Source organism: Balearica regulorum, chromosome 1, assembly GCF_011004875.1.
Source record: "Balearica regulorum gibbericeps isolate bBalReg1 chromosome 1, bBalReg1.pri, whole genome shotgun sequence".
In the NCBI taxonomy this organism is placed as follows: domain Eukaryota; kingdom Metazoa; phylum Chordata; class Aves; order Gruiformes; family Gruidae; genus Balearica; species Balearica regulorum.
In genome coordinates this window covers 154,580,980-154,606,244 of record NC_046184.1, presented here as the reverse complement: position 1 = coordinate 154,606,244, position 25,265 = coordinate 154,580,980, and the positions used below count along the sequence as shown (strand labels likewise).

At 37.4% G+C, this 25,265-nt stretch overlaps 1 protein-coding gene across 3 annotated transcripts in view; it reads left to right on the top strand.

Annotated features, from left to right (window-relative positions):
• The window catches only part of MYO16 (myosin XVI), a 406,643-nt gene that overhangs the window by 311,853 nt on the left and 69,525 nt on the right, over positions 1 to 25,265 (top strand). For all 3 annotated transcript variants that reach the window (XM_075740353.1, XM_075740347.1, XM_075740336.1), the window contains 4 exons: positions 537 to 712; positions 4,685 to 4,765; positions 4,955 to 5,160; positions 24,686 to 24,788. In XM_075740353.1, coding sequence (XP_075596468.1) covers positions 537 to 712; positions 4,685 to 4,765; positions 4,955 to 5,160; positions 24,686 to 24,788 — 566 coding nt within the window. The remainder of the gene's footprint in view (positions 1 to 536; positions 713 to 4,684; positions 4,766 to 4,954; positions 5,161 to 24,685; positions 24,789 to 25,265) is intronic.

The window sequence follows — 25,265 nt, the reverse complement described above, 5'->3', positions numbered from 1 at the left end:
CTTGCTACAGTTCTGTCCCTCACCTTGCCTTTTTTTTTTTTCATCCCTTCCCCTATTATATTTTACATAATTCTTTTTCCTTGCTGCAGTCAGTGTCTATAATTTATTTCTGCCAAGTGCCTTGATCATTTCTAAATACTACATGTTAGGTAAATGTGCAGAATGCATCTCTTATATTGCTTTAATAGATGTAAAATTGGAAATCTGTAATGAAACAAAATTCAGAGGTGATTATCACATAAGTAATTAAATTTAGACAGATCACAGTCTGAAAGGTTTTCTTTCCTGCCCCATTTTGTTCAGCACAGGACATGAATATGTTTCAAAATAGTGTTACTGATGGCTGACATCCTTAGATATTGAATACTCTTTGATGACTAACATGATATAATAGTTTATTGTTTTGTTCACTTGTTTTAAGATTATTTATTTAATTCTATCCCCTACTGCATGTCTTTTTACTTCCAAATAGAACATATATAATTTTCTAAACTGTATTTTATCTTCATGCATTAATTTCTTCTTTTTTTCCCCAGCCAGTGAAAATGTCGTCATCAATCAATTGTTCCAGTCCAAGCTGACACAAACTGGATCACTTGTTCCTCCATATCATTCCCTTAAAATCAAAGGGTGTAAAGCAGCTTTGCTGAGTAAAAAACCATCAGCAGCCTGTGCAAGTGGAGAAGCAAAGAAATATATGGAGCTCAGCAAGGTAAGAATTTAGGACTCCTTGAAGATTTTTCTGAGTTACTTTGTCATTTCTGAAAGCTCCCTGTTCTCTTCTTCATTCTCTGTAGTCATTAAACTATTAAAATAATCTAGTACTTAATATCAATACTAAAGCAAGAGTAAGAACTAACAGATTATAATTTGCTAACACTAATAATGCTGGTTCAAGAACCTCTTTCTTGGAGTTTCTCAGCAGAAGTTTGGGTGAGATGATGAAGTCCCTTCAAGCCTGAATCATTTTACGATTTTGTGGTTCCAGGGCTTAGCAGTGCATGCAGTATTACTGATTTTTGGCTGTGTAGGAACACTTCTTTATTTTGTGTCCTTGGCTGACTTTACAATGAATAGTTAAGTAAATGAAGACATAGGAAGCGCAAAAATAAAACATTAATGTCTTTATTATGTTAACCAGAGAAGATTTCTGGTTTGCAAAAGATAGTTTGTGTGGGTTTGTGCGAATATCAACCCTGCACATTTTGGAGATTGTTATTTTAAATGGTCACTTGCATGTAAATTTTCCCAGTTGATTTTAAGTCATTCAATCAATCAAACTCTCCCCATTTCTGAACTTGTCTCTTTTTCTGCTAGCTAAGTCAGCCAAAAAAGTTTAAAAAAAAAAAGGGAGAGGGGGTTGGGAACTTGGGAGACTATCAGAAAATTAATTGTTCATGTCACATGGAACATCTTTCTTTTGAGGAGAAATCACATGACTTGCTGAGTCCATTCTTGACAGAGCTTTGGAATTCCTCTTTCTAGAAAAGCGAGCAGTTCTCACAATACATCAGCTGCCTCTCCAGGCTTCCTGAATCTTATACTCTATTTTTGGCTTACAGCTGCATAAAATTGATTCTGTCATGGGATTAAGGAGCCTGCTCTCATGTGTCATTGTGGAAGGCTTTATGCAAGTACATCCATAGAATAGCTATGGGAGTTTCCCTATAGCCCCCCTGCTGATAGTAGCATAATTCCTGTCTACTGTTCTTGTCAGTAATCTCAGTGGAAAAACTTAAGTTGAAGTGAATGGTGTTGGTTTAAGACTATATTTAGCAAACAGCTGAGACATCACAAGGTGCCTTTAGGTGCCTTTCCACTATAGTAACAGCTTCCTAGAGGAAGCTTCCTAAGGCTGTGAAAAAGATCCTAGTCCCATACATGGAAGGAAATATGAAAAGCACGTCTATGTTAGAAGCCTAATCAAGCCAGGGGGCAAACACCACGCAGCTGGCATCTCTGAAACTATGAGGTTTTTGACGAGTCCAGAATAGCTTTTAACTTGGAGTTACTCTCTTGAGAGATAGAAGACATACTCACATTCCTTTGGGAAGCATGATAAATTAAGTCAGATATTCCAGATTCAGTGAGAATGCTCTAAACTTTTAGGTATTAGATGGAAGGTGGGAAGAACTTCATCCTTCTGCCCACAGAGACAAGGATGGCTTTGAGAAGAGCTGTGCAGGTGAGACAGACCACTTAGTTTGTAGATACTAAGTTGGCCTAATTTAAGCAAGGTACTGCGCTGCCCTGCAGGATGGAAGCAGAACTTTAGATATCTAAGCTGTTCCAGTGGCAAAAAAAGAGACCTTTGTTCTTTTGCAATAGGCGCCTCATGCAGGAGTTGGAAGTAGGTAAGTGCTTAAATTCTTTTGTGGATCAAGCCCACATCTATAACTGCTGTCCCACATCATAATTTCTTCCCTTTTCCTGTAGAGCCTTGAAAATCCACTGTGATGGGCTGGGATAATGTTGGTTTTCTTGTTGTTGCTATTGTAATTGGAAATGCAACATAGGGGACATTTTCTTATCAGCTTAGAATTAAAATGACTCTATGTTGGAAAATCATAACCACTACACTTTTATTGGAATTCATCCTGAGAGTAAAGGCAATGAAAAAAAAAAAAAAGGAAAGACACGAGGAGCGGAAACAAAAGAGCATTAAGCCAAGAATTATCCAAGAACCAGAGACTGGACTTCCTTTTCTATCTGAAATTTGAGGCTGAACTGTAACACACATCGTACTGCATGCAGTGAGAAACGCAAAATGGAAGGTATTCATGTCATTGATATCCATACATGTATGGGTAGTCATCTAGATCCACCATACCCAGGGAAAAGAGGTAGACATTTTCAGAGGTCAGACAGGAGTTTGTTGTGATTGCCTTCTCCTTTCAGCTTGGTGTCTGCAGTCCTAGCTATTTGCTAGGCTATATAATTAGATGTGACTGAATACGGCCATGTATCTACCTATTTTCAGATCTTTGTGTAAATGACTCTTTCATTGATTTGGAGCCTATTGCCACAGATAAGGATGTGTTACCTCTCTGAACACACCACTCTACTCGTTGTAGGGTGCAAGAGAATGAGGCATCCACCATAAGATCCTTTTGGCTTCTTAACAGAGATTACAGTATTACATATATGTAATTTTTTCTGTAGATTAGATGTACAAGATTGTCCAACATAAAACTGTATATTAGAGGGTAACAGAGAATTATAGTTTTGGTTATATAGTCTTGTTCCTCAGCCCATAGCTGAAGATGTCCAAGTTTGGAAGGTTTGAATTAAATTCATTTTTCGTCTTTGCCTTGTTTCATTTCTTTTCTCGCCCTTATTCTGAACCAAACACTTCTTTCCCATGGGAAGAAGTATGCAACACAGGACAGCAGGAAGGAACTTTAGCATCCAAAGCATTGTTCCTGGCTCTTTCACTAACTCAGGAAACAGTCTTGAGCTAGTGACTCAATCTGTTGGGAGGAAGGCATGAGTGCATTATGTGTCAAGTGGAGAAAACTGTATTTTAGTTATATTCCTCAAGCATGCTAGTGGTTCTTTTTATGAGAAGACCTGGAGCAAACAGATCTCTTTTACTTTTCTATTTTGAAGTTGAAGATGAATTTGCCTTTAAAATCTTATTGCATCCTAGTAAGTGAGACTTGAAATAAAAAAGAGCTCCAAAGTTTAGCATAGTGAGTAGAGAATTGCTTGCACTGCAATATTTTTAATGGAGTTTGGCTTGAGTGGGCCAAGCTGAGAAAATGTACACTTTTTTGATGCAACTGGAAAAAGACAGGAGTAGGCCAGAACATGCTGACTTGATAGAACAGAAATTTTATTGGGTAAGTGTATTGGAGAAAGGCAATGAAAAAAAGTCAGAGGTGAAACGGCTGTCATTGATACAGAGGTTTGAATCTAAGAGCTTGGCCAAATCCTAGAATGCAATAATTTTGCCAGCCTTCCTGTAGAAAGTTTAACAAAAAATGCCTAGTTTCTGGGAATGCTTTTAGGATTATTATTGCCATTTTAGTCGCAAACAGAGGAAGTAGAACAATAAAAAATAAATTTATTCCCCACTCCCAACTCTGACGTATAGGATAACATTGGTTCTAATGAGATATGAAGTTATTGATAATTTATGACTATAATGGGTGAAAATGGGTTAAAAAAGAAAAGAAAAAAAGGTTAACTGCATTCATTTGTGCAGGAAGAAAAGAGAAGGTGGTTTTTTAATATTAATATTATTGGTTCACCTTAAAAAATTTTTTTAATGATCTATGCTTACATTTACTCACTGAAGCACCTGCCAAAGACATAAGGAACCTTTTCAGAGAGTTACAGAAGTATGCTACTTATAGGCAGACTGTATGGGATACCAAATGCACAAGTGCTGCTTCTGCTTCCAGATCATAGTGCTCTGCCCAGTTATTTGGAAAAGGTATTTTATCTTCCCAATGGTATACGGCTGCTTTTGAAATCAAAACTTTCTTGCCAGTCATGACTCTACAGATACTTGAGGGTATTTATCCACTTTCCCAATTCTTTCCAAAACTCAAATCATTGTCTATGACATACTATTTGTATAAATGCTTGCCTTTGTTAGTAAAATGTGTAACAATGAAAATGAAGGTTTACTACCCATCTTGAAGTAAAGGTGTTGTGTGTGTGCTTTTCTCCCCCACAGCTGTTGAAAAAGAAAGGAACATCTTCATTTCTCCAGAGACTGGAACGAGGGGGCCCAACCACTGTGGCAATACAGCTCAGGGTTAGTGAACATCTTCTGGACAGAAATTTACAATAAAAGAAATAAAAGTTTTCTGCTTAAGAAAGCCACTTGCATGACCAGATCAAGCCTTTTGAGAAAATGATGTTAAAAAGTTAGGAAGAGTGTACGTGTTGAGCCATTGCCTTTGCTACACAATAATGATTGATAACTGATTTTTTTTCCCCACAGAAATCACTCACAGATATTATTGGGAAGCTGCAGAACTGCACGACACATTCTGTTCATTGTATAAAGCCTAATAACTCCAAGTTGCCAGATACTTTTGACAATTTTTATGTGTCTGCTCAACTGCAGTATATTGGTGTCCTAGACATGGTCAAAATCATACGACATGGATATCCAGTACGTCTCTCTTTCACAGACTTCTTGTCAAGGTAAATTCTTTTAAGTTTCATAAAAACTTTTTCTTACCTACAGTACAAAGTCTTCTGTCATATTCTGGTAGTGCTTGCAGTGTTGTTTTGCTGATGAGCCTTTCAGACTTCAGAGAAAAATCATGTCTGCCAGCGAGGGGTGTAGGCTTGTTATTTTTTAATTGGAGGAATCATGAACTTTGTGGAAATACATTTATAAATATCATCAGCAAAATGTACTCAATTTAAAAATATAACTTCATAAGATAGTTAATTTTTATAATTTATGCTATTTGAATAATTTATAAAATACATGTTGTGTCCAGGTAATTAAAAAGCAGAAGGAGAAATAGTCTTATTTTTTCAAGTTTATTAGTGTAGGTGTCTTGGGTTCAGTATTTGTATTCCATATGCTAGGATTTGTTTCTGTGGGGTGATTTATTAATGTTCATACCACAACTCCATTTTTATTATTGTCATTAGAAATGAGTGAAATTTTGAAGTAACGTGAAAAGACAAAAAGAAATACATCACTGCTTCTAGGTGAAGGCAAACTCTTTTCCCCCATCCCAAATTCAGTTTTGGGGGCTTTGGCTCACTTACTTACTTACATTCTCAAATGCTTCAGCAAAGAAAGAGCACCATCTTATCCAGCTAGCAGCCTCATGCACTCAGCAGATGTTCCTCCTCTCTGCACGCTCTACTCCTTGACTGATATGTCGAGCAGTCATGATCTGGCCTATATATTATTTTACATCTGAAAAACAGCATGGGAATATCAGCTGCTTACAGACATCTAAACTTTCAGTTGTCTTCCTGCAAAAAATTGTGGTTGTTAAATTACTTCTTGGACAGGATCATATTCTCTCTGGCAATTCTGTAAATATTCAACAAGTGAAGAAGTATAGGAGTTTATAATCCTACATGTTTCAAAAGTAAGCCATCTCTATCCTACCACAATATTCATCCTGCAGATGAATCCAGAAGTGCAGGCTGGGTGAAGAGAAGATGCTGATAATGGGAGATTTGGACAAGCAGGCTGCTTTCGTATGCAGAAGTGGAGGAGCAATCTAATCTCTATATAGCCATTTCGATATTACTGAATTGAACAGTAATATAGTCAAAGGACTATTACATGAGCACAAAGCCACAATCCTTTCTACTGTTGAATCCTTACAATGGTTCCTGGCAGGGATTTGGTCCCTGCCACCTAGCTTTTCTCCCTGCAATTCCCAGATATAAGTTGGGGGTTAGCACAGGCCTGGGACCATTCTTGGTGGGCAGTGTGGAGGTAGCTGCTTTCTTTTGGAAGGAAAAAGAGAGTAACCATATGTACAAAGGTCATTTTATTCAGCTGGGTTCAGTGCCAGAGAATGGTCCTATGTGTGTTCACTCTAACAGTACTAGGCATGAGTCTGGCACATTGTCTTTTTTGGAGAAATTTTATTTAAAAATATTACTAAAAGAATGTTTGAAGATTCAAATATAATTTCAAACCTTTTCCTCCACTCCTTCAAGTACGTCCCAAAGACAAATTATTACTTAAAGTCTAGAGGACATCTGGTGTCTCACAATAAATATTTATTTGCAGTAATGATAATAAAACAAGAATAGCAACAAAACCCAAGAATATGATGCCAGCAACACTTATGCTATTAAAGTGTTCTAGTTTTCTCACTTATGCTATTAAAGTGTTCTAGTTTTCTTACTGTCCATCTTTCTCCCTTTTTCTCCACAATAAATTGTCTTTATAGGTTGTGAGTCCCTGTCTTTTTACCTATTTTCACCAAGTCCTAATAATTGTATTATTATACATAAAATAAACTAAACAGTGGTGGGGCTAGCATAGCATTACTGAAAATGAAGTCCACTTCATAATATTCCCCATGAATATATGTTGAACCTACTCAGAAGTTAGCAATAATCACTCTGCATACATCTCTTGACACTACTGATTTTTAGATTTATGTACAAATAGGAACACAGAGCTCCTGTCCCAGCAATACTGCAAGAAACCATCAGCATTGCATGGCTTTTTACAGGAGCCATTCCTGTCACACAGGCCAAAGCTTATCTTACTTTGAACAGCAGAATATGTGAATTCTTCACTTTACTCACCATGACCTTCATGTTCACATTCAGTGTATTTGGGTAATTCTTTTCATTTCAAATAGTGCAAGCATGTGGCTATTTATTTGTTCTGTTATTGGCTGAACAGTATGAAATTTTTCAGCAGAAATGATAGTATTAGATTGCAGTTCAAAAGTACCGTCAATTCTAGATACTCTATTTTTTTTAGCCAATAGACTATGGGTAAGAAAGAGTAAAGAATTACTGAATTCAGCGATTATGAGCAACCTTTTTCAGAAAGTCTTACAAAAAACTATCACTTGCACTACATCTCTATATTGTGTCAGTGACCGGACAGATGGTTTTGGAAACAGGATAATTAGTTCTGGCCATGTTCTTGTAAAGTAGATTTGCTTTGTTGGCTCTTCAGCCTAACTCTGGTCTTGTCCAGCTATTCATTGATTGGAATGAGAAATGATTTTGTCATATTTCCATACACGCTTACAGACCTGAAGTTGGTAGACTTTCTCACCTTTCATTTTTTATTTCCTTTGGTGTCAAACTGGTTTTTCTTGTGTTCTCATACTTGGGAAACTGGTATCTGTTCTATTTCTGTGATTATTTTTCCTTCATTGTGGCTCTTCTACTTCCGTTATGTGGTTCAGGATGCCCTGTGATTTCCAGCTCCTAGGTGGGCAGCAATGGTTGCACTGGTATGCATTTGGGAAGACTTTGAGCACAGGCACAGAGCGACTGAGTGTGATGGCTTTCCAAGAGCTGCCTCTTGTAGAACAGTCAGGATGCTGCACAAGAGTCTGAACCTCTCTCTAAGGTTTTGGTTATTATTCTTCAAGTTGCAAGAAAGAGAAAGAATGACATCATTTATTTTTTACTTAGGGTCCCTCAATCCCAAGCCAGTACAAATACCATACAAGCAGGTAAAATATAAAATGTCAATTATTACAAGTAGTGATCACAACAGGCCACAATGATACTGGGGTGTGTGTGAACAGACTCCATTCGGAGCTACCCTGGCACCAAGAAAAAAAAAAACCCACAGAAAATCTATTGCTCTAGATAAAGAGATGAATAGTTAGATGCTTAATTAAAACCTCACAGTTAAGGAAGGATTATGAGCAGGAATAGGAACTGAAAGATAATGAAGGCTTGCTGATTGCCTCAGGGTACAAAACATATACCAGCAGATAGGGCCTCCACTTTCCGTGATACTTTCATGTCCAGAAGGAGCCATCATACTCAGAAGTCCAGGGATAAAAAAACCCAAACTTATATCACAATGAATGAGGTTGATGGTCTTTTTTTTTTTCTCTTTTTAAATAAGAGTATAAGTGCATTTGTTTAATATTATACTGCTTATATGGAGGTGGGGGGCAGAAAAATCAGGAAACAAAACACAGAAAAAGATGAAGGAATTGTTCTTTATTCACTGTAGGAAGTTGTAAACAAATGAATGCTCTTACCAAGTGTTCTTACTTGGCTGAAAAAAGTTTAGCCTCCCCCTGGCTTGCCCCAAGGGGCAAAGGACATACTCTCCATTGCTGTGGGGAGAAAGACCTTGACAGCTGACAACAGGAAAATACAGAGGGAGAAAGAAAAAATAGTTTACCTCTCTTAACTCAATGATGGATGCACCTGAGAATAATGAAATTTGCCTGCACCTTAATTTTTTCTTGTATGTTTTGTAAGAAATGGAAATATAAATCATTTTTGCTTTATTATGTCACCTCTGTTATGCCCTTGTTTGTAAATACTAAATACTAGTAAGGAGTCTTGATTTTCACACATATTCTCTTTTTAAGGGGAGGGTTGCCTTCCCAATTGAGTCATGATAACTAGCAATATGACTGTGTGGCCCCAAAGGCGGAAAAATAGACCTACAGATATAAAACACAAGATATCCTGCTACCCTAATATAGTTGATAAGTGTGACCCTATGAACTATCAATCCAAGAATGACAAGACTTAGAGGTAGCAAAATGTATCCCCGGATGGATGCCTGTGAGAGGTTTACCCTCTGTACGATTTTCACCTTCAGTTTATGTCTTGGGGTCCTTCCAATGGGCTGTTTCAGTTAATGCAGCTATGTGGTTCACAGCTTGGCATAGCTCAGCTGCAAAGTGTTTTATAGTAGTGATGCAAGGAAATCTCATTTTTCTAGAGCTGAATGTACTATCCAGTTCTCCCGGGCTTACCTAGCTTGAGAAGTAAAAGATATTAATGGTAGGTCTGAAAGTGCTGTGCAAAATCAAAGACAATTTGTGACCCAGATCCCAACTTGAATTGCCAAAAGGTAGTGAATTGCTACCCTCGTCCACCCTCCCTGCAGTTTCTGTGCATTTACTTTTAGGGTCTTCCTTATCATATGGGTAATGTGGTCAGAGAAAAAAAAAAAAAAAAAAAAAAAGAAAGAAAGAAAGAAAAAATTAAAAACCTTTCTTTTTTGCTGGCTAATAAAAAGACAGAATGTTGGAATTAGGGGCCTTTGTGCTGAAGGGATAGAATATCAGAAAACCTGGATATTCTGTCAGTAACACAGACAGTACCATTGTTTTCTTAATTGGATGAATTTGAATACATTTCTATTAATATCTAATTAGGGATTAATATGACTGGTCTGTAGCATGTATTTATGAGTCACATTTGAACTCTTACGATGGCTAAAGAAAGACAGTAGCTAAGGAAAGGTCATATTTTGCAAGAGCACTTCTTCCTGGGCTACAGAGCTTAATCATTATTTCTATTGCTGTCCTTTATGGATTTACTGGTTCTGCTTCTGTATTATTAAAGTAAAAGTTGACAGCTGCTAGGTGAACCCCTCAATCACCAAAGTTCGTTGATCAGAAGAGAAATCTTGTGGAAATTCTGGTTCTTAAGTGGAAGCTGTGACAGTTACTGTCAATGAATATATAATAAAAATGGGAATTAATAAGGTCAGATGCTATTAAATGCTGTAAAAACAGGCAGCACCAATATAATTATGAAATGATATATGTGATTTCAGCTGATTTGCCAACTCCAGCTGCAGTGTTTCTGCTGAATTTGTCTGCAGTGTTGGCTCAATTTCTAAAGCTCTTTGAGTAGAGAGACAGAAATCAGTTTTTACCTTATCTTTAAAATAGAAAGCTTTCAGTAACATGCATTTTAGACTCCTGGAAAAGTTTACCTATATATTTTGCATTAATATCTTCAGAATCATTCTCACTGGGCTAGATTTTGAAATTCTAGCTTTACTTTTAAGTCAAGGCAGTGGCACAAACAATGTTGTGAAGAGTTCAAAATTGCCAATTTGCAGCTCAAATTGTACGCACAGTACAAAGTATCATCAAATATCCTTTTCCTGGAAGAAAGAAAACAGTAAAATAAGCATGGAAGTAGGAACTGTCTGCAGGTGGCTGTTTCTTCTCAGCATTTAGCATTTTAATATCTTATTTAAAATAAAGATAATTCCACCCAAGATATACAAAAAGCACTTTAGTAGTGCTAAATTTGTTATGTTTTTGGTATGTGGTGCAATGGCAAAAAAGTATCTATGTGTACTCTATTACCAGTGTACAACAACAGGGCTCAGAAACTCTTTGGGGCACAGACAGACCCTGGTCGTACAAGCTTAATATCTAAACCTAATCTCTTTGCATCAATTAATAAAATAGATCCCAGCTGAACTTCATGTCATTCACCTCACTTGGTGTTCAAGGAAGACACGTAAAAACCATTTGGAATATAAATTTTTAAAAATAATGATAGTGATCAAGGACCCATCTGGAGTAATGAGGTGGGCTTATATTTCTTACTCAGTGAAGTACAAGACTACAGGTCTTCAGGCATGTTCAGGAAAAAATGAAGCAGTAAGGTGCTCTGTTTCACTCATTCTGAACAATCTCATTTTGGTAGCACCCTCCTCTACAAACACTCCTCTACCGTTAGTGTTGTGTAAATTGGATTAGAAATTAAAATTAATTTTTCTTCTCTCTTTCTTCTTTAATGTGGTTCACCAAATTGCTGAACCGTTCCCAGTGCTTTGCTCTGCCTGCATTTTAGTTTCCTTGGACAAGGAAGAATTTATGAACTACTGCCTTAGAGATTGAGGTTCACACATCGCATGTATTTCTTGTGTCGGGGACACTGCTTAGCAATGGAGACTGCAAGGTCCAGTTGCACAGGTCCTGAAATAAGACATCTGTGTTAGCCTTCCCTGCCATTTGCAGCAAACCTTCAGGGCTGCTGGACCTCAGGATAACCTCTGTGGATTACGTGAACTGATAAGCTAATTTCACTTAGCTGATGAGAATTGCAGGATTTCTTTGAGGAAAAAAAACATGTTTAGAAAGCCCAAATAATTGTCTCCTAGTGTACTACTCCTTGACTTTGTTTCTGCACCTCTTGAGTGTGTCTTGGAATTTCATTACTGTCTCTCAGGTTTCCAGCCTGTCTTTTCTGTGTTTAACTCTTTCAACTCAGCCTTGTGTTTTCCATCATGGAGCTCCCATCCTGCCTTCTGTTGCTGCTCAAGGAACAGCAGAGAAAATTTCATACTGTGAAAGAGAACATTAAGGGTGTATGTAGAGACATCTCTTACAGTGTTGTTGTGAGAAGAGCTAAGTCACTCGAATGTTATGATTTACAATTTCCAATTCTCTTTAAAAATGGCTTAAAGTGTGTCAATGTAGTCTTTAGTTTTACCTATTTATATGCAGACATGCAGCTTAGATTCTTAGTAGTTATGCTAACTAGTGAGACAGTGTCATGTAGAGGTTTGGAGGTACAGTATTAGAACACCTTCTTTTTCTTCTTCCTCTTCCTCTTTCCCTTCTACACCTCTTCTCCCTCTTCTCCCTCCTTCTTCTTTTCAGTGGCTAATTTTATTCTCCTCTATGGACTGAATATGTTAAAATATCTAAATTACAACATGTAAGCTGTATAGAGTCAATTAAAAATAAAGAATCTCTAAGATTTTAATGTTTTGGAAATAGAATGTTAAAAAGGGTTAACATTCTGATGACTTTTTTTTGTTTTAAAGTAACTTAAAAAGATGGCAAAACATGCATTTTAATAGGAAATATTAGGAAGGAAGATATGGAACACAATGATAATGGATTCTTATGATAATCATAGCAACGAGGGTGAAAAAATTATGTTCAAAGCCTATTTTAATTACAGGTTTTCCTCTGATTTCAGTATGAAGTTCCTCTTAGATGAAATTCCTCTTAGAAGTTACACTTAACTGCAGATCCCAAAATCTGCAGTTCTACTCAGGCCACTGTTCATTGATACTGAAATGCTCTAATTGTGGATCTTAGGTCAAAAATGGCTTCAGAGCACTTAATTGTTACCAACTCATCCAGACAATTGACTTTGCTTGGAGGTCATCCTGAAGAGATACCTTTTTTCTCAGGCAGGAAAGTTTATGTTCATGCTGATTTCATTGCTTTGTCAAATAATGTCTGTCCTTCTATAACTGGCATAAAGCCATTACTAATAACTACGGTAAGTTTTTGATCAAATATGTGCTATTAGCTGATGCTGTATAGCACAGATGTGTTGTTTATGTTTGTGGATCTTGTGTCGGACTCATCATTGCATATCTCAACTTCCTTTATCCAGAAGCTTTTTGGTGGTGGGTTGTTTGGGGTTTTTTTTCTCTTTCTTCTCTCTTTTTTACGTTTGAAAGCAGGGCAGTTATAATATTTAATACATATCATTTGTGAATTAAAAAAGTGCAGCAAAACATTTCAGAGTCTCATGAACAAGTTAGGCAGGGCATTAGCTAGAATGACATACTGAGTAGATTGTAAAGTGATAGGTCATCACACTGGTCCTTTTAGCTTTATTGTCTGCTATACAATAATATAATCAGTCTTCTTGTAGAGCAGTGCATTGATATGTGCCATGATACCTTAAATCTTTGCAAGGAGAGCAAAACGCAATCTGACTGGTGTTAAAAAGCAATATTCCGTTAAAGTAGATGTAATGACACCAATTTATATCAAATGGCAATCTATCTCACAGAATCACGCAGAATCGCAGAATCACAGAATCACAGAAGGGCAGGGGTTGGAAGGGACCTCTGGAAATCATCTAGTCCAACCCCTCTGCTAGAGCAGGATCACCCAGAGCAGGTTGCACAGGATGGCGTCCAGGCGGGTTTTGAATATCTCCAGAGAAGGAGACTCCACAACCTCTCTGGGCAGCCTGTTCCAGTGCTCTGTCACCCTCAAGGTGAAGAAGTTTTTTCTCATGTTCAGATGGAACTTCCTGTGTTCTCGTGTGTGCCCATTGCCCCTTGTCCTGTCACTGGGCACCACTGAAAAGAGTCTGGCCCCTTCCTCTAGACATCCACCCTTTAGGTATTTATAAGTGTTGATGAGATCCCCTCTCAGTCTTCTCTTCTCTAGACTAAACAGACCCAGCTCTCTCAGCCTTTCCTCATCAGAGAGATGCTCCAGTCCCCTCATCATCTTTGTAGCCCTACACTGGACTCTCTCCAGTAATTCCCTGTCTCTCTTGAACTGGGGAGCCCAGAACTGGACACTGGACTCCAGGTGTGGCCTCACCAGGTGTTTCCTTGTAGCTGTTTGGCCTATTTTCTCTATTTTTCCCCTTAGGTCCTCTGTAATACTCAAAAGACAAGAAATATACTAGATAACTTTAGATACCTATGATGGCTCAACTCATTAGCTTGGACTTAATTTATAGTGCATGGAGAAAAATGGTAATTTTTAGGATATGATTCATCTGACTTATTTTACATTTATCCATTTTTCGCAGGTATTTCACAGTCTCAGTCTAACTCCCATCTATGGCAAGGAATAGAATTAATGGTTTGTAACAGGCTCCAACAAAAACCAGAGAACAACATTTTGAAGTTGAAACAGAAGCAGCTTTTGAAGTTATACCATGGTATCATTAGTTCTCTAGCCCATGGAATAAGTAGAATTGTGCATTCAAAATATCAGTCCTTATGTTACATGTCACAGAGTTGGACTGTGAGAATGGTAAAGCTGCGGTGTTTCTGGGCCTTACCAACAGTGCACAAATGAGTATGAGAGAAAATAAAGTTTCTTTTTTGACTGGAGTTTTCAGTGGTTGATCAGCCATCTAGATCTATTCTATATTTAGAAGGCAAAAATAAATATCAGCATTGTTTGCTGGGCATCTTCTGAGTTTTATAATGCAACTCTCATTTGCTACAGCGATTATAAATGGGTATAAACTCTTGTGTCATCCCACTGAAGTCAGATGAATTATTCATGTCTGTTGTGTACTTAGAGTTCTGCAGGATCGACATGAAAAGGGGTCCCTTGAGTGGGGGGATGTAATTAAGTAATAAAATAGACAGATACAAGGAAATAAAGGTGGTGGCATGGTCAGTTTTAAGTCTGGCAGTTCCTAACTTCCAAATGTTTGGTGTGGAATCTGGGTAATCTTCCAGCATTATTTATATTACATTTAGTATAGAATGTGTAAAACTTAGTTAGTGGAGCTTCTTATAGTTTATTGTTTTGTGCAATAGAAAATGTCCTGGCTTTTAAGCTGTTTCAAAGAGAATCTCAAGGTATTGTTCTCTCTCAACTACTATGGGTATGCGAGGTATTTTTCTGCCCTTTTTTCTTCCCTAGCTAGGTTCATATGTTAGGCAATGATAAATCTATTGGGCATACACAAACATAATTCTGGCTAAACTGTTTTAGCAGTTCCAGTGGTTTTCTTTATTTTAACTTAAGGAAGGATCTGTGAAGTTTTAAAATGTTTATTTCATTTCCAGAGTTAAATGCCATCCTTGGTACCTCTGGACTGACATTCAGTTTCCACTAGCATTTGATATTTCTCATCCCTCAGGGTTAACTAAGCATTTATTAAATCACTAAATAACCCTGTTACTCTATTATACCCTTATAATATCTATTCATATTTTACATCTGTGAATTTAAAAGCTTATGCTCTTTCTAAACATGGCGAAATGTTCCCACACAGTACTAAAATACCAACCACAGTACTGGAGTCCATCTAAAAGCCTGGATTATAAGAATAGATAAAATTATATTTGTGTACAAATAAGAATATTGGAAGTTCTTGACCCACATCTCACAAGCAGACTGAGTTCTGTGTGCCTATAACAAGCAGCTAATAACATTAAATGATTTCTGAACCTTGATGTTTCAATGAAAATAATTATTGAGTACTTCATAATTTGCTGACATCACATAATGACAAAGATAATGGACATAGATTTATATACAGTAGTAAGAAGTTCAGTTAAATGCCTGCCATAGAAATAAACCTCTTAAAAGAAAATATTATCAGCCACTCATATCTTCGCTAATCCTTATACATTGAAACCCTTTTAAGGAAATGCCTGTTAAAATAATTGACCTCTTAAATTAATACAAACAGCCTGTCTTTAAAATAAACATTTTAAAGAAGTAAGCATGCAACACATTAGTTTATGCTAATGGTACTATGCAAGAACTTTGAATTATCTAATTAAGGTGCAAATTGTCACATGGATAGATTAGTTTTACTGTATAGTTTAAAAATAATTCCTTTGTATTCATTGATTAATTAAATATAACTGTGTGCTTTCAGTGCCTCGAAAAAATATAATTAGTTGCTCGACTGCTTTTTTTCCTGCTCATAGGAGTTGTATAAATGCAGTCCAGCTGCCCCACACTCAAAAGCGACTGTGACCCTCCTGCTGGTTTTTCTTTCTGTGGTTCTGCAGCTGTTAAATTCTTTCCACTCAACTCAGACATTCACGGCACCCTGTTTCTCCTTAGCCACATCTTGATATTCTTTACAACCATTTAATCTTCAGCAGAAGAACCTGGAATGAGACTTCCTAAAGCTAGATTTCCTAGTCAGACTATATAATAGTAGGCAGTTAATACTGGTGACATCTGAGAGCAAACAGAAAATCCTATACAAGCATGCATGTAAAATCCTTTTATGTATCTTAATCACTGGATCTTTGCTTTTTTTCTTAGACCAATGTGCCATTAATTTAACACCATCAGTTTTAGCAGAATGGCTTCTGCTGTACTCCACAGTAAATGAGAGCAGAATCTGGTTGAGTATTGATACAGTATGCCTTAGTCTATTTTGAAAAATGTTGCTTGTGTACAGTTTGTCTAACCATTGTACATTTCAGAGCTGGGAGAATCCCTGTTACCCAGACTGATACTGCTCACAGGGTTCAGAGGACACAAGAGAAGCTCCCACAGAAGAGCGTAGAGAGAGAGAGATGATCTTCCAGGGAAGCTATTTTGCCTGTGTGGTTTAAGTAGGTCCTAAAAACCTGCCCCATAATCCCTGTCTGAGCTACTAGTGAGCATTGTGGGAAGGATTTTATGTATTTCTGTTCCTCTTTGGCTGAGTCAATGTTGCACAGAAGAGGAAAAAAAAACAAAAGAAAGGAAGAAATAAAGCATCATCTAGGTGGAACATCAAATTCAATCCTATTTCCCTTTAATATCAAATTTTCTATTTCACTCTGGTTTTGCTTTTTGCTTCTGCAATACATGTCTCTCACTGTATTTCCAAATGAGCTGGGAAGTGCTTTCTTGGCAAACAATGAGCCAATGAAGTAGCAATTCCTCCAGGAGGCCGAGTGGGAAAGTGTGTAAGCCCACTGTGGTGTTTCAACTCTATCACATCACGTTTCTGAAAAGGCCATGTGTATTTTTCAGAAGAAGTCATAATTCACTTTGCTTTACACAACCCGTTTGCAGTTATTTCGGGCATCTGATTCCAGGCCTCGAAACACTGAGACTGGAGCCGGACCTAAGCATGTCCTTCTCTCACTACCATTTCATTTCACCCCCTCGTAATATTATGCCCACCACTGTGCCCGCAGATCTGTAGACCAGCATCATGACCTTGTCCTGTGCCCCTTGAAGGATGACTTTCTGTCTTGACCTACTCAATGTTGGCCTGCTGGTGAGGCCCAGCAACAAGTTTCCTGGAGGCCAAGTGCACAATACTATAATAATCACCAAAATTCTTGCCTTGTAGTGTGATTTTAAAGAAAGAGATGTATAAGACACCTTCTAATTCCTTATAGCCTGAGTAGTGAGCTGTGACTTAGACTCACCAGGTGCGGTTTTTCTCTATGGTAGGAAAGGGCAACAATTTACCCATCTGTTCAGTCACCTTTTGACTCCTGCTCCCAGGCATTCCTTTATCCTGGTCTCTGTTTAAGGAAAAAAAAAAAAAAAAAAAAAAAAGGCTACCTTTTGATTTTCTGTAATTTCAGACCTTTTCGTTTTTCAGGAGGACTTTTAATTTTGACACCCTATCTTCACATGGCTACCTCTGTGGAGAAGGGAAACTAACTTCATTGCACACCAGTACTATAACACCTCTGTGTTGGTACACAGAATCAAATTAGCAGATTGATAAAGAAAGTGAAATTAGTTCTGCAGCCCATATATTCTGCATACAGTGAAGCATTTTACTGCTCCGTGCGCCCGTTTGTGGAGAGCAAACATGAAGAGCAAGCATGAAGAGTAAGTTAGCTATGGAGAAGGCCTGTCTATCTAGAGGTAGATGTAAACATTTACAGAGTTAGAGGCAACTGTTCATGTAATAAGGCTGCTGGTGTGTTTGATGCTAGCATCTTTCTGAGTTAATGTGTCAATTTTGCCAATTTCTTAAATAAATATATTTTTACATTGCTTTTTCAAGATCGAATGGGAATGTCAGCTTTAAGTAAGATGATGCAAAAGTATTGTAATGCAAATCTTTAGCAGATGTTGTGAATTCATTTTTTATTTGCATAGCTGAATCCACTAATCCCAAGAGCTGAACTATAATTTATATTCTATTTATTATTCTGCTGCCACATTGTCTGAGATGAGGAAGCCCCTGCTTAATTATATGAATAAATATTTTAGGATTAAAACACACATATGTTTGTTATTTCTTCTCTCCAGAAATTGAAATTCAGATGTCTAGAAAAGAATAAGGGTGGCAAAACCTAATGTAAAAATGTAAAATTTAGGAAAGGAAAAAAAAACCACCCTTCTAATTCATTTGTCTATCACCCATCACAAAGTAGTATCTTTATCTGAGAAATTTATTTTAGTTTTTATTCAGTCTAAATTAAAATATCCCAAATGGCCACTTCTTATGCAAAGGTATTCTGATCCAGTGGATTTCATAGCCCTGATCCTCACTCGGAAGTCTGTACTGAGTTCCACATGGGGCCAGTGGCTGACCCACATGCAGGTCACTGTAAAATTTTGTTCTGGGGATTTTCTGAGTCTTTTCCACTTTTATTTCTTAGTCCTTAATTTTGCTCTTTTATCTCAGTTACATACCAGTTTTATGTGACTCAAAGTATATTCTCCTTTTCCTATAGACATGTTAAAGCATGCTATGTATGCCTCTCAACTTCTTTATATAGGAAGTGAATTTTTAATTGTTGAAGTAGAAAATCAGAGTGTCTCATCAGTTGAAAAGTTTCTGGCTTCCAGAGGCATATAAAAAACATTGTGGTATGATACCATGATACCTGGTCAGTTTGCTGTAACATCACTTAGAGCGTTATTGCTTTCCAGGTTTCTTTCTGTCAGCAAATGTCAGATGTCTGACTTTCTGTCAGATTAACCCAGAGAGAATAAAACTGCTTGCAGTTTTTCCAAAATTACTCTAATTTTATTTTCTCCCTTAATGGTTACTGCTCTGCAGATCTAGCCATTTAATCCTGTGTTGCTTGATATCAATATTGATATCGATATTTAAAAACCTAACACTAGTACAGTAGGCGAGTACTCTAAATTTTGCTTCATTCATATATACTTATTCATTGTTTCAAATCTATCAGGCAAATTGGATGTCATGCTCACCTCTACACCAATGAGAATTATTTCTGTAAGTCTGTATGAAGCAGCCTCAATGTAAAATGTATTTCATATAAAGGTGAACCTTATAGTCCTCTTATACTGTATTTTTGTACTCCTATAAAAGAAGCCCAAAATGCAGTCGGTTTGTCTGCTGTAATCTGGTAATTATAAAGGCATCTTTTTCTTCTCCACATCCAAAGATTTATTCTCTCCAAAATTTTAAATACCTGCTTTAGTTGTTAATATTTATGCTGTATAATGAGATATCTATGTCATATATGTTGTACAGAGATGGGCAGAATCACTTTTCTTCTCTTAGAAACTATAATAATCTATTTCCCCTTTTCTAATTATCTGGAATTTCCCATGTTCCTCATATTTCAAAAATAATTAGGTTAGAAAAAAAGAATGTAACACAGGGAAGTGGAATGACTATTTATCTTTTATATACACATAACATTAAGCAAAATTCCATCCTATTCTTTCCTGCTGACTGCTTTTATAAGGTTCCTATTGCTTGAAAAATTTCCAGATATCCTTTTTTTTTTCCTTAAAAAAATATGTTTCTTCACTAGGTTGGTCCTCTAGATATTTCAGCTCTCACTTGATAGATTTCTCAAATACAAACCATGCCTAACCCACTCTCCCTATCTTCCCCAAATCCAAACAAACAAAACTAAAAATTCTGAGTTATGAGCACATAGTGACAAGTTTTGCAAACAAAGTCCATCTCTTTCACATATTTCACAGACATAATAACACATCAATCTGTTACTGGCAGTCAAAGGAAGAAAAGAGGAAGTTTAAAAAGGAAAAAAAGAGAATTTAGCAAGACAGCACAACCTGGTTTTACTCCTTTGTGATGACAATTTTTACATTTCTTCTAGCAAAAATACAGGATACAAGTTAATTTTGATTGTCTTTTTTATTCACTCCTTTTGAATAGATTTTACTAAATCATGCCATTTTACCTTGGCAAACAGAATACATCGTAGTAAACAAAAGAAAGAGAAAATTAAACTGCCACATAATGAATTACACTGGCAGGACTGATTGTTTTTCCTTGCATGAGTTGTGTTTGGATATTTAAAACTTAAAACTGCATTATTTAGCACTCCTATAAAGCAATTACATGCCAGCCATACATGATCTTTACTTTGTAAATAACAAGACAAAGACATGGAGAGAAGGAGTTGCTTTCAGGAAAAATTTGAGTTCTGGTGTTAGAAGCTGGACTTTTACTGAAGAGGTTGGATTGCAGTCAGTAGCTACCTCTGTCATTTTTGGTCTTTCTTTCTTAGCTAGGCAAGAGAGAGACCTGAGAAAAAGAAAAGCAACAAAAAAACCCCAACTAAACCAAAACAAAAAAAATAGTTCTGAGGCTTCAGTTCAAAGACACCTATGTGGATGGTGTAAGCTGTTGATATGGAGCTGCTTGGTTTTGTGCCCTCTGTACTTGCCCTGTTCTTTCCATTAGTATCTTCTGTCATGTTGATGTGCTGTTGAAATTGAGTGCAGGGTGTTTATTCCAATGCTTAAAGATTTGCTCTGCATACAGAACTGAGAGCACAGCCCTACAGCCTATCTGTGCACACTCCATGTAAATCAAATAGTATGCCGAGCCTGAGAATATTACTGTGGGTTACTGTGCCATAACCTGAACTGGAGAATACTCTGTCTCAGGAAAAAAAAACAGCCTGCTGGATGTTGTCAGCTGTGCACTTAGGGAAGTGAGGGAGAAAATGATCAGATAACATCCTTATCTGTGAAGACCAAGGGAACTGACTTTTCCATATTCACAAGCTACCTGAAGGTATTGGCAGCAGTATCTAGTCCAAACAAACATAAAATCTCCCTGATAAAGGGCATCATTCAGAAGCAAAGGAAGAGAGGTCAGAGCACAGCTTCTGCAACACCAGAGGATCCTGGCCAGTCCGTACATGCACACACTGCTAGCATATCGAGCCAAAAGCTCTTTCTTCTGTTTAGGTGTGTAAAAATGACAAGTTAGGACAAGGAGGGTGCTAAGGACAAAGCTGGGGAAAACAGAGCTTCTCTCACACTGATTTCCTGTGGAGGGGAGTTGGGGAGAGCCCCCCCGATGGTTGTGTTCCCTGTCTCAACTTGTAACTGGAAGAAGTCTTGCATTTATTTCCTAATCCTAGTCTTGATATGGCGGTGGAGGGATGTTGATTCAATTTAATCCTTTAAATCTCCCTGGTTTGTATTTTGTTTTGGATGCTTTAGTGAATGAGTTGCTTTGGCTAAGCCATGAAATATTGTTTTTTATCAGCTTCTTGACTTGGCTAGTAGAGAGATTCACTTTGTCTAATATTAGATGTCTATGCTGGAGTCAAGAGCATAGACTATCTTTATACTCAATGGAAAGAAATGGGGGTCTTACAGCGCACAATTCATCTGACCGATTTTAAGCATCAATATTACAGTAGGATATATGACACCTGATTAGTGGCTTCTACTGACTTGTAAGAAAGTCTAGCCAACTAACTCATCAATCCCAGTTTAGCTGAAGTATATTTCACCTGATTAAAGACTTTTTTTAGCAAGGTAGCACTGAGTATGCTCACTGGATTCCTCAAGATCCACTAAAGCCTTACAAATACACTCTGCATTATTGACCTGGGGCAAAATGTATGACCTGTCAGTGCCTGGTATTTAATTGAGTTTGTTCATTCACTTCAGGGTGAACTAAGACTGCAGTGGTGGGGGAAGAATTCTCTGGTAAGGGAAAGTTTCAGAGACTTTCCAGATTACATTTTCCCAGAGGCAAGCCCGGTTGTTTGCAAGTAACTCAAGTTTATCTATACAAGCTTGCACCATAAATTTGGGCTGCCACCAACAGATGCGGCCTGCTCATTCCCACTTACACTTTCCCTTTACTTCCCTGGTGTTAATACTGATATTTGCACAACTGGGCTGTGAATCAAATCAGGGAAACATTCTGGCTGAAAAATAGCTACAAATTTTATGTTGTTTTTGTTTAAGCAGCCTTATACAAGATAAAAATGATTGGTCTGAGATAGCAGATGATGACACCAGTTCTGAAAGTGCTTTTTCATCCTAGGTGCTTAGATAGCCAGTGTATTTGAACAAGATAGACAGAAGAAATAAGGAAGTTCTATTAGTACCTCTGTTAGTTACTCTGCAGATGAGTCAGTCAGACAAGTAGACTTAAGCGTGAGATTCCTCTCAGCCACCCAGAATGAAAACACCCAGCCTGGACTTCTGAGTCCATCTATGGTCAGTAGAGAAAGGCACCTCCAGAGGGCAACCTCTTCTCATTTTAACAAAAATATCTAGGGTGACTAGAACAAGTCACCCTATGGAAATACCCGTCTTCACAGACTTGTCTTGAGAACAAGATGACTAACTGAGGCAAGGAGTATAGCTTTTCAATGTCTAATATAGGGAAAGGTAGATCATCTTCCAAATGATGTGCTGTGTTCACAGAGGGAGTTTGTAGCCGAATTAAAATTCCCTAGCTAGCTCTTTCTCTGCTACCACAACCATTATCCCGTTCTCTTTTTCTCTAAGATAGAGCTTGGTTTAACGGACAAAAGGGAATTGTGAACTCTGATTAGACTTGCAGCATAATGTGGTGGAATTTTTAAATCTGGGGGAAAGCAATGGATCATTTTTGTCTGGCCTCATGTATAATACAGATTGTAAACAATGTTTGGTTATCCTTATTTTGTGTCCTGTGATTTGCATGGATCTAAAGTAAATCTGATCCAAACTTCAAATTTCAACCTTTTAAATTTTAATTTGGCTCTGTTTCAGGAATGAAATATATTTTCTTGGGTTTCTGTTGTGAGTGAATTTCAGGCTGACCACTTTCACAGTTACTTCTTCATGCATTGTGAGTCAATGCTGAATCATCTTTGTTTCAGTCGGCAGTTGCTAAGCTTTCCAGCAGTTGTCTCTCTAACACCTCTGATTCTCCATGATTTCTAAGAAAATCCAGTTGATACAAGTATGGAAATTATGTGGCCCCAGCCTTAATAGCAGTCTATAAAACAAAAGTCTTTGTGACCATACAGCTAGTTGAGCTATTGGGATAGTAGGATCCACAGTTTTATACTGCTAATCTAGAGTGTTAGACTAACTAAAAGGATCCCTGGTGAAGTTTTGGCCCCTTCCAATCAGCATTTCTCCAAACAATTCCTGGGCACCATTTGGGAATTAAGACAGGCTAGTGACCAGTCCCAGAAGGCAGCTTAGATGTGGCTACATTCTGTTGGATGGTGACAGAGTTTAATAGAACGTAGCAGAATACTTAATAAATATACAAGCTGTTTTTTTTTCCAGATGGTTTCTATGCCAAAGAAATAGTCCCTCTCACATTTCATTTACTAGCATATAGACTCAGCCATGGAGTCCTCAGCAGGACTCCTACCAGACCACAGCATTTCCGGATTTCAGCAGCTGAGATACCCAAGGGTCTGTGTAGCTCCAGGAAACTAGACGTCTAAGTGAAATTTGGCCTTAGAACAGTTTGTCTGCAGATGTTGCTCCAGAGTTCCTACAGCTCCTGGGACCATTGGTGTCCCTGGAGTCATTCCAGCCCTGCAGCTTTGCCTGCCATGGTCTGTGTGAGTGATCCCTGGACAGCACAGTTTTGGGTTGCACCGGAGCTGTAGGTGAATTCAGCTGTTAAGAAGCCAAATAAATAAAATGTCTGCAAATGTAGTTAGCATGCAAACTTCAAAACTTACTTCTGTTTCCTAAGGAATTTTATCAAAAGTGACACATTTGCAAAATCTTTCCTTTGCAAAAACTGGCTTTTTATGATGAAAAAGCATTCCAGCTCATTACATCCCGTCAGATCTAGACTGAGGAATACCTTCAAGAAAGTATAGTAATAATATGAAGCATCAAGATGTATAAAGGCCATCAGTTTCTTTAGTAATATGTTGTAACTAGCCCACAGTTAAAATTTGAATTTTATACTTTATTTGACTTTGTATGACTTAAGCTTCTTACATTAGTTCTTTTATCTGGTACATCAAAGAGCCCTTTAATATCTAGCATTTTCTGTCTTTGAAGGTATTCAATGCTGTAATCAAGTCTCCTCTTGATCTTCTTTCCAATAGTGTAAACCGATCAAGTTCCTTAAGGTCTCTTTGCCATAAGACGTTTTGTTCAAAATGAAGAAAAAATTATTTCAAACTGATGGAAAACATTTTTATCAGTGTCAGTTTCTTATTAATTATTCCTTAATAGGCATATGTCATATGACAAATGCTGAAAAAATGTTTTCCTCCTTTTAGTGACCCAATTCAGTACCAATGAAATCAGTTGGTGAGGCTTTGCATTCCTTCTGCATTGATTTTCAGTGAGGCATCCAAAGAACTGACAGGACGCAAATCTGGGTTTTAGGCATCACTTGTCCCACACTGTTATTAACCAAGGTCATGTCTAATAATATAAAAATATAAAAGTGATTGACTTTCTTGTTTTCTTCACCCTTAGCAGAATCCTGAGCTTCTGGTTCGGATATCAAAGATTCGAGAGTCAAAGGAAAACTAACAATGTCTGCAAAGATGTCAACCAGGCCAACATTAGAGTAACTCTACTTCTGCTGATTTTTCTAGGTATAAAGATTTGGCTGACACAGCAGCAGGAGAGAAGAAGAAATTGTCTGCCAAGGAGAGATGTCGTCTTGTTCTTCAGCAGTGTAAATTACAAGGCTGGCAGGTTTGTGATCTACAAAGCAATTAAAATATCATTCTTTAAACAAGCTAGCTGAGTCATTTCCATTGTGGCAAGCCACCAGATCCTTTGCAGTAGTATATTCTTTTGACATTTAATATATGCTTTGGGATAGAATCAAACTGATTTTCTGAGTTTTCTAGCATATGAGTAGCTGTGATCATTGTGTCAAAAAGCAGTGTATTCTTGTGGGAAGGAAAAAATTTCAATTAAGCATGTACACTGTGTAAATGTGGATCCAGGTTTTTAAAGGTATCTGGTGTACACTTTTTAGTGGTTGAATGGTTTCTGAATTACAAAAAAAACCCTGCACATTTTCTTTATGTAAAATCCTATACTAAATGCTATACTGTCATAGTAGGGGAAATCCAGAACCACTACTTAGGACTTCTCATATAGTCAATGCCTTTGTACGTGCCAGCGTGCTGATTCAGAGATAGACCAAAGTACCCAGGTTGCTAT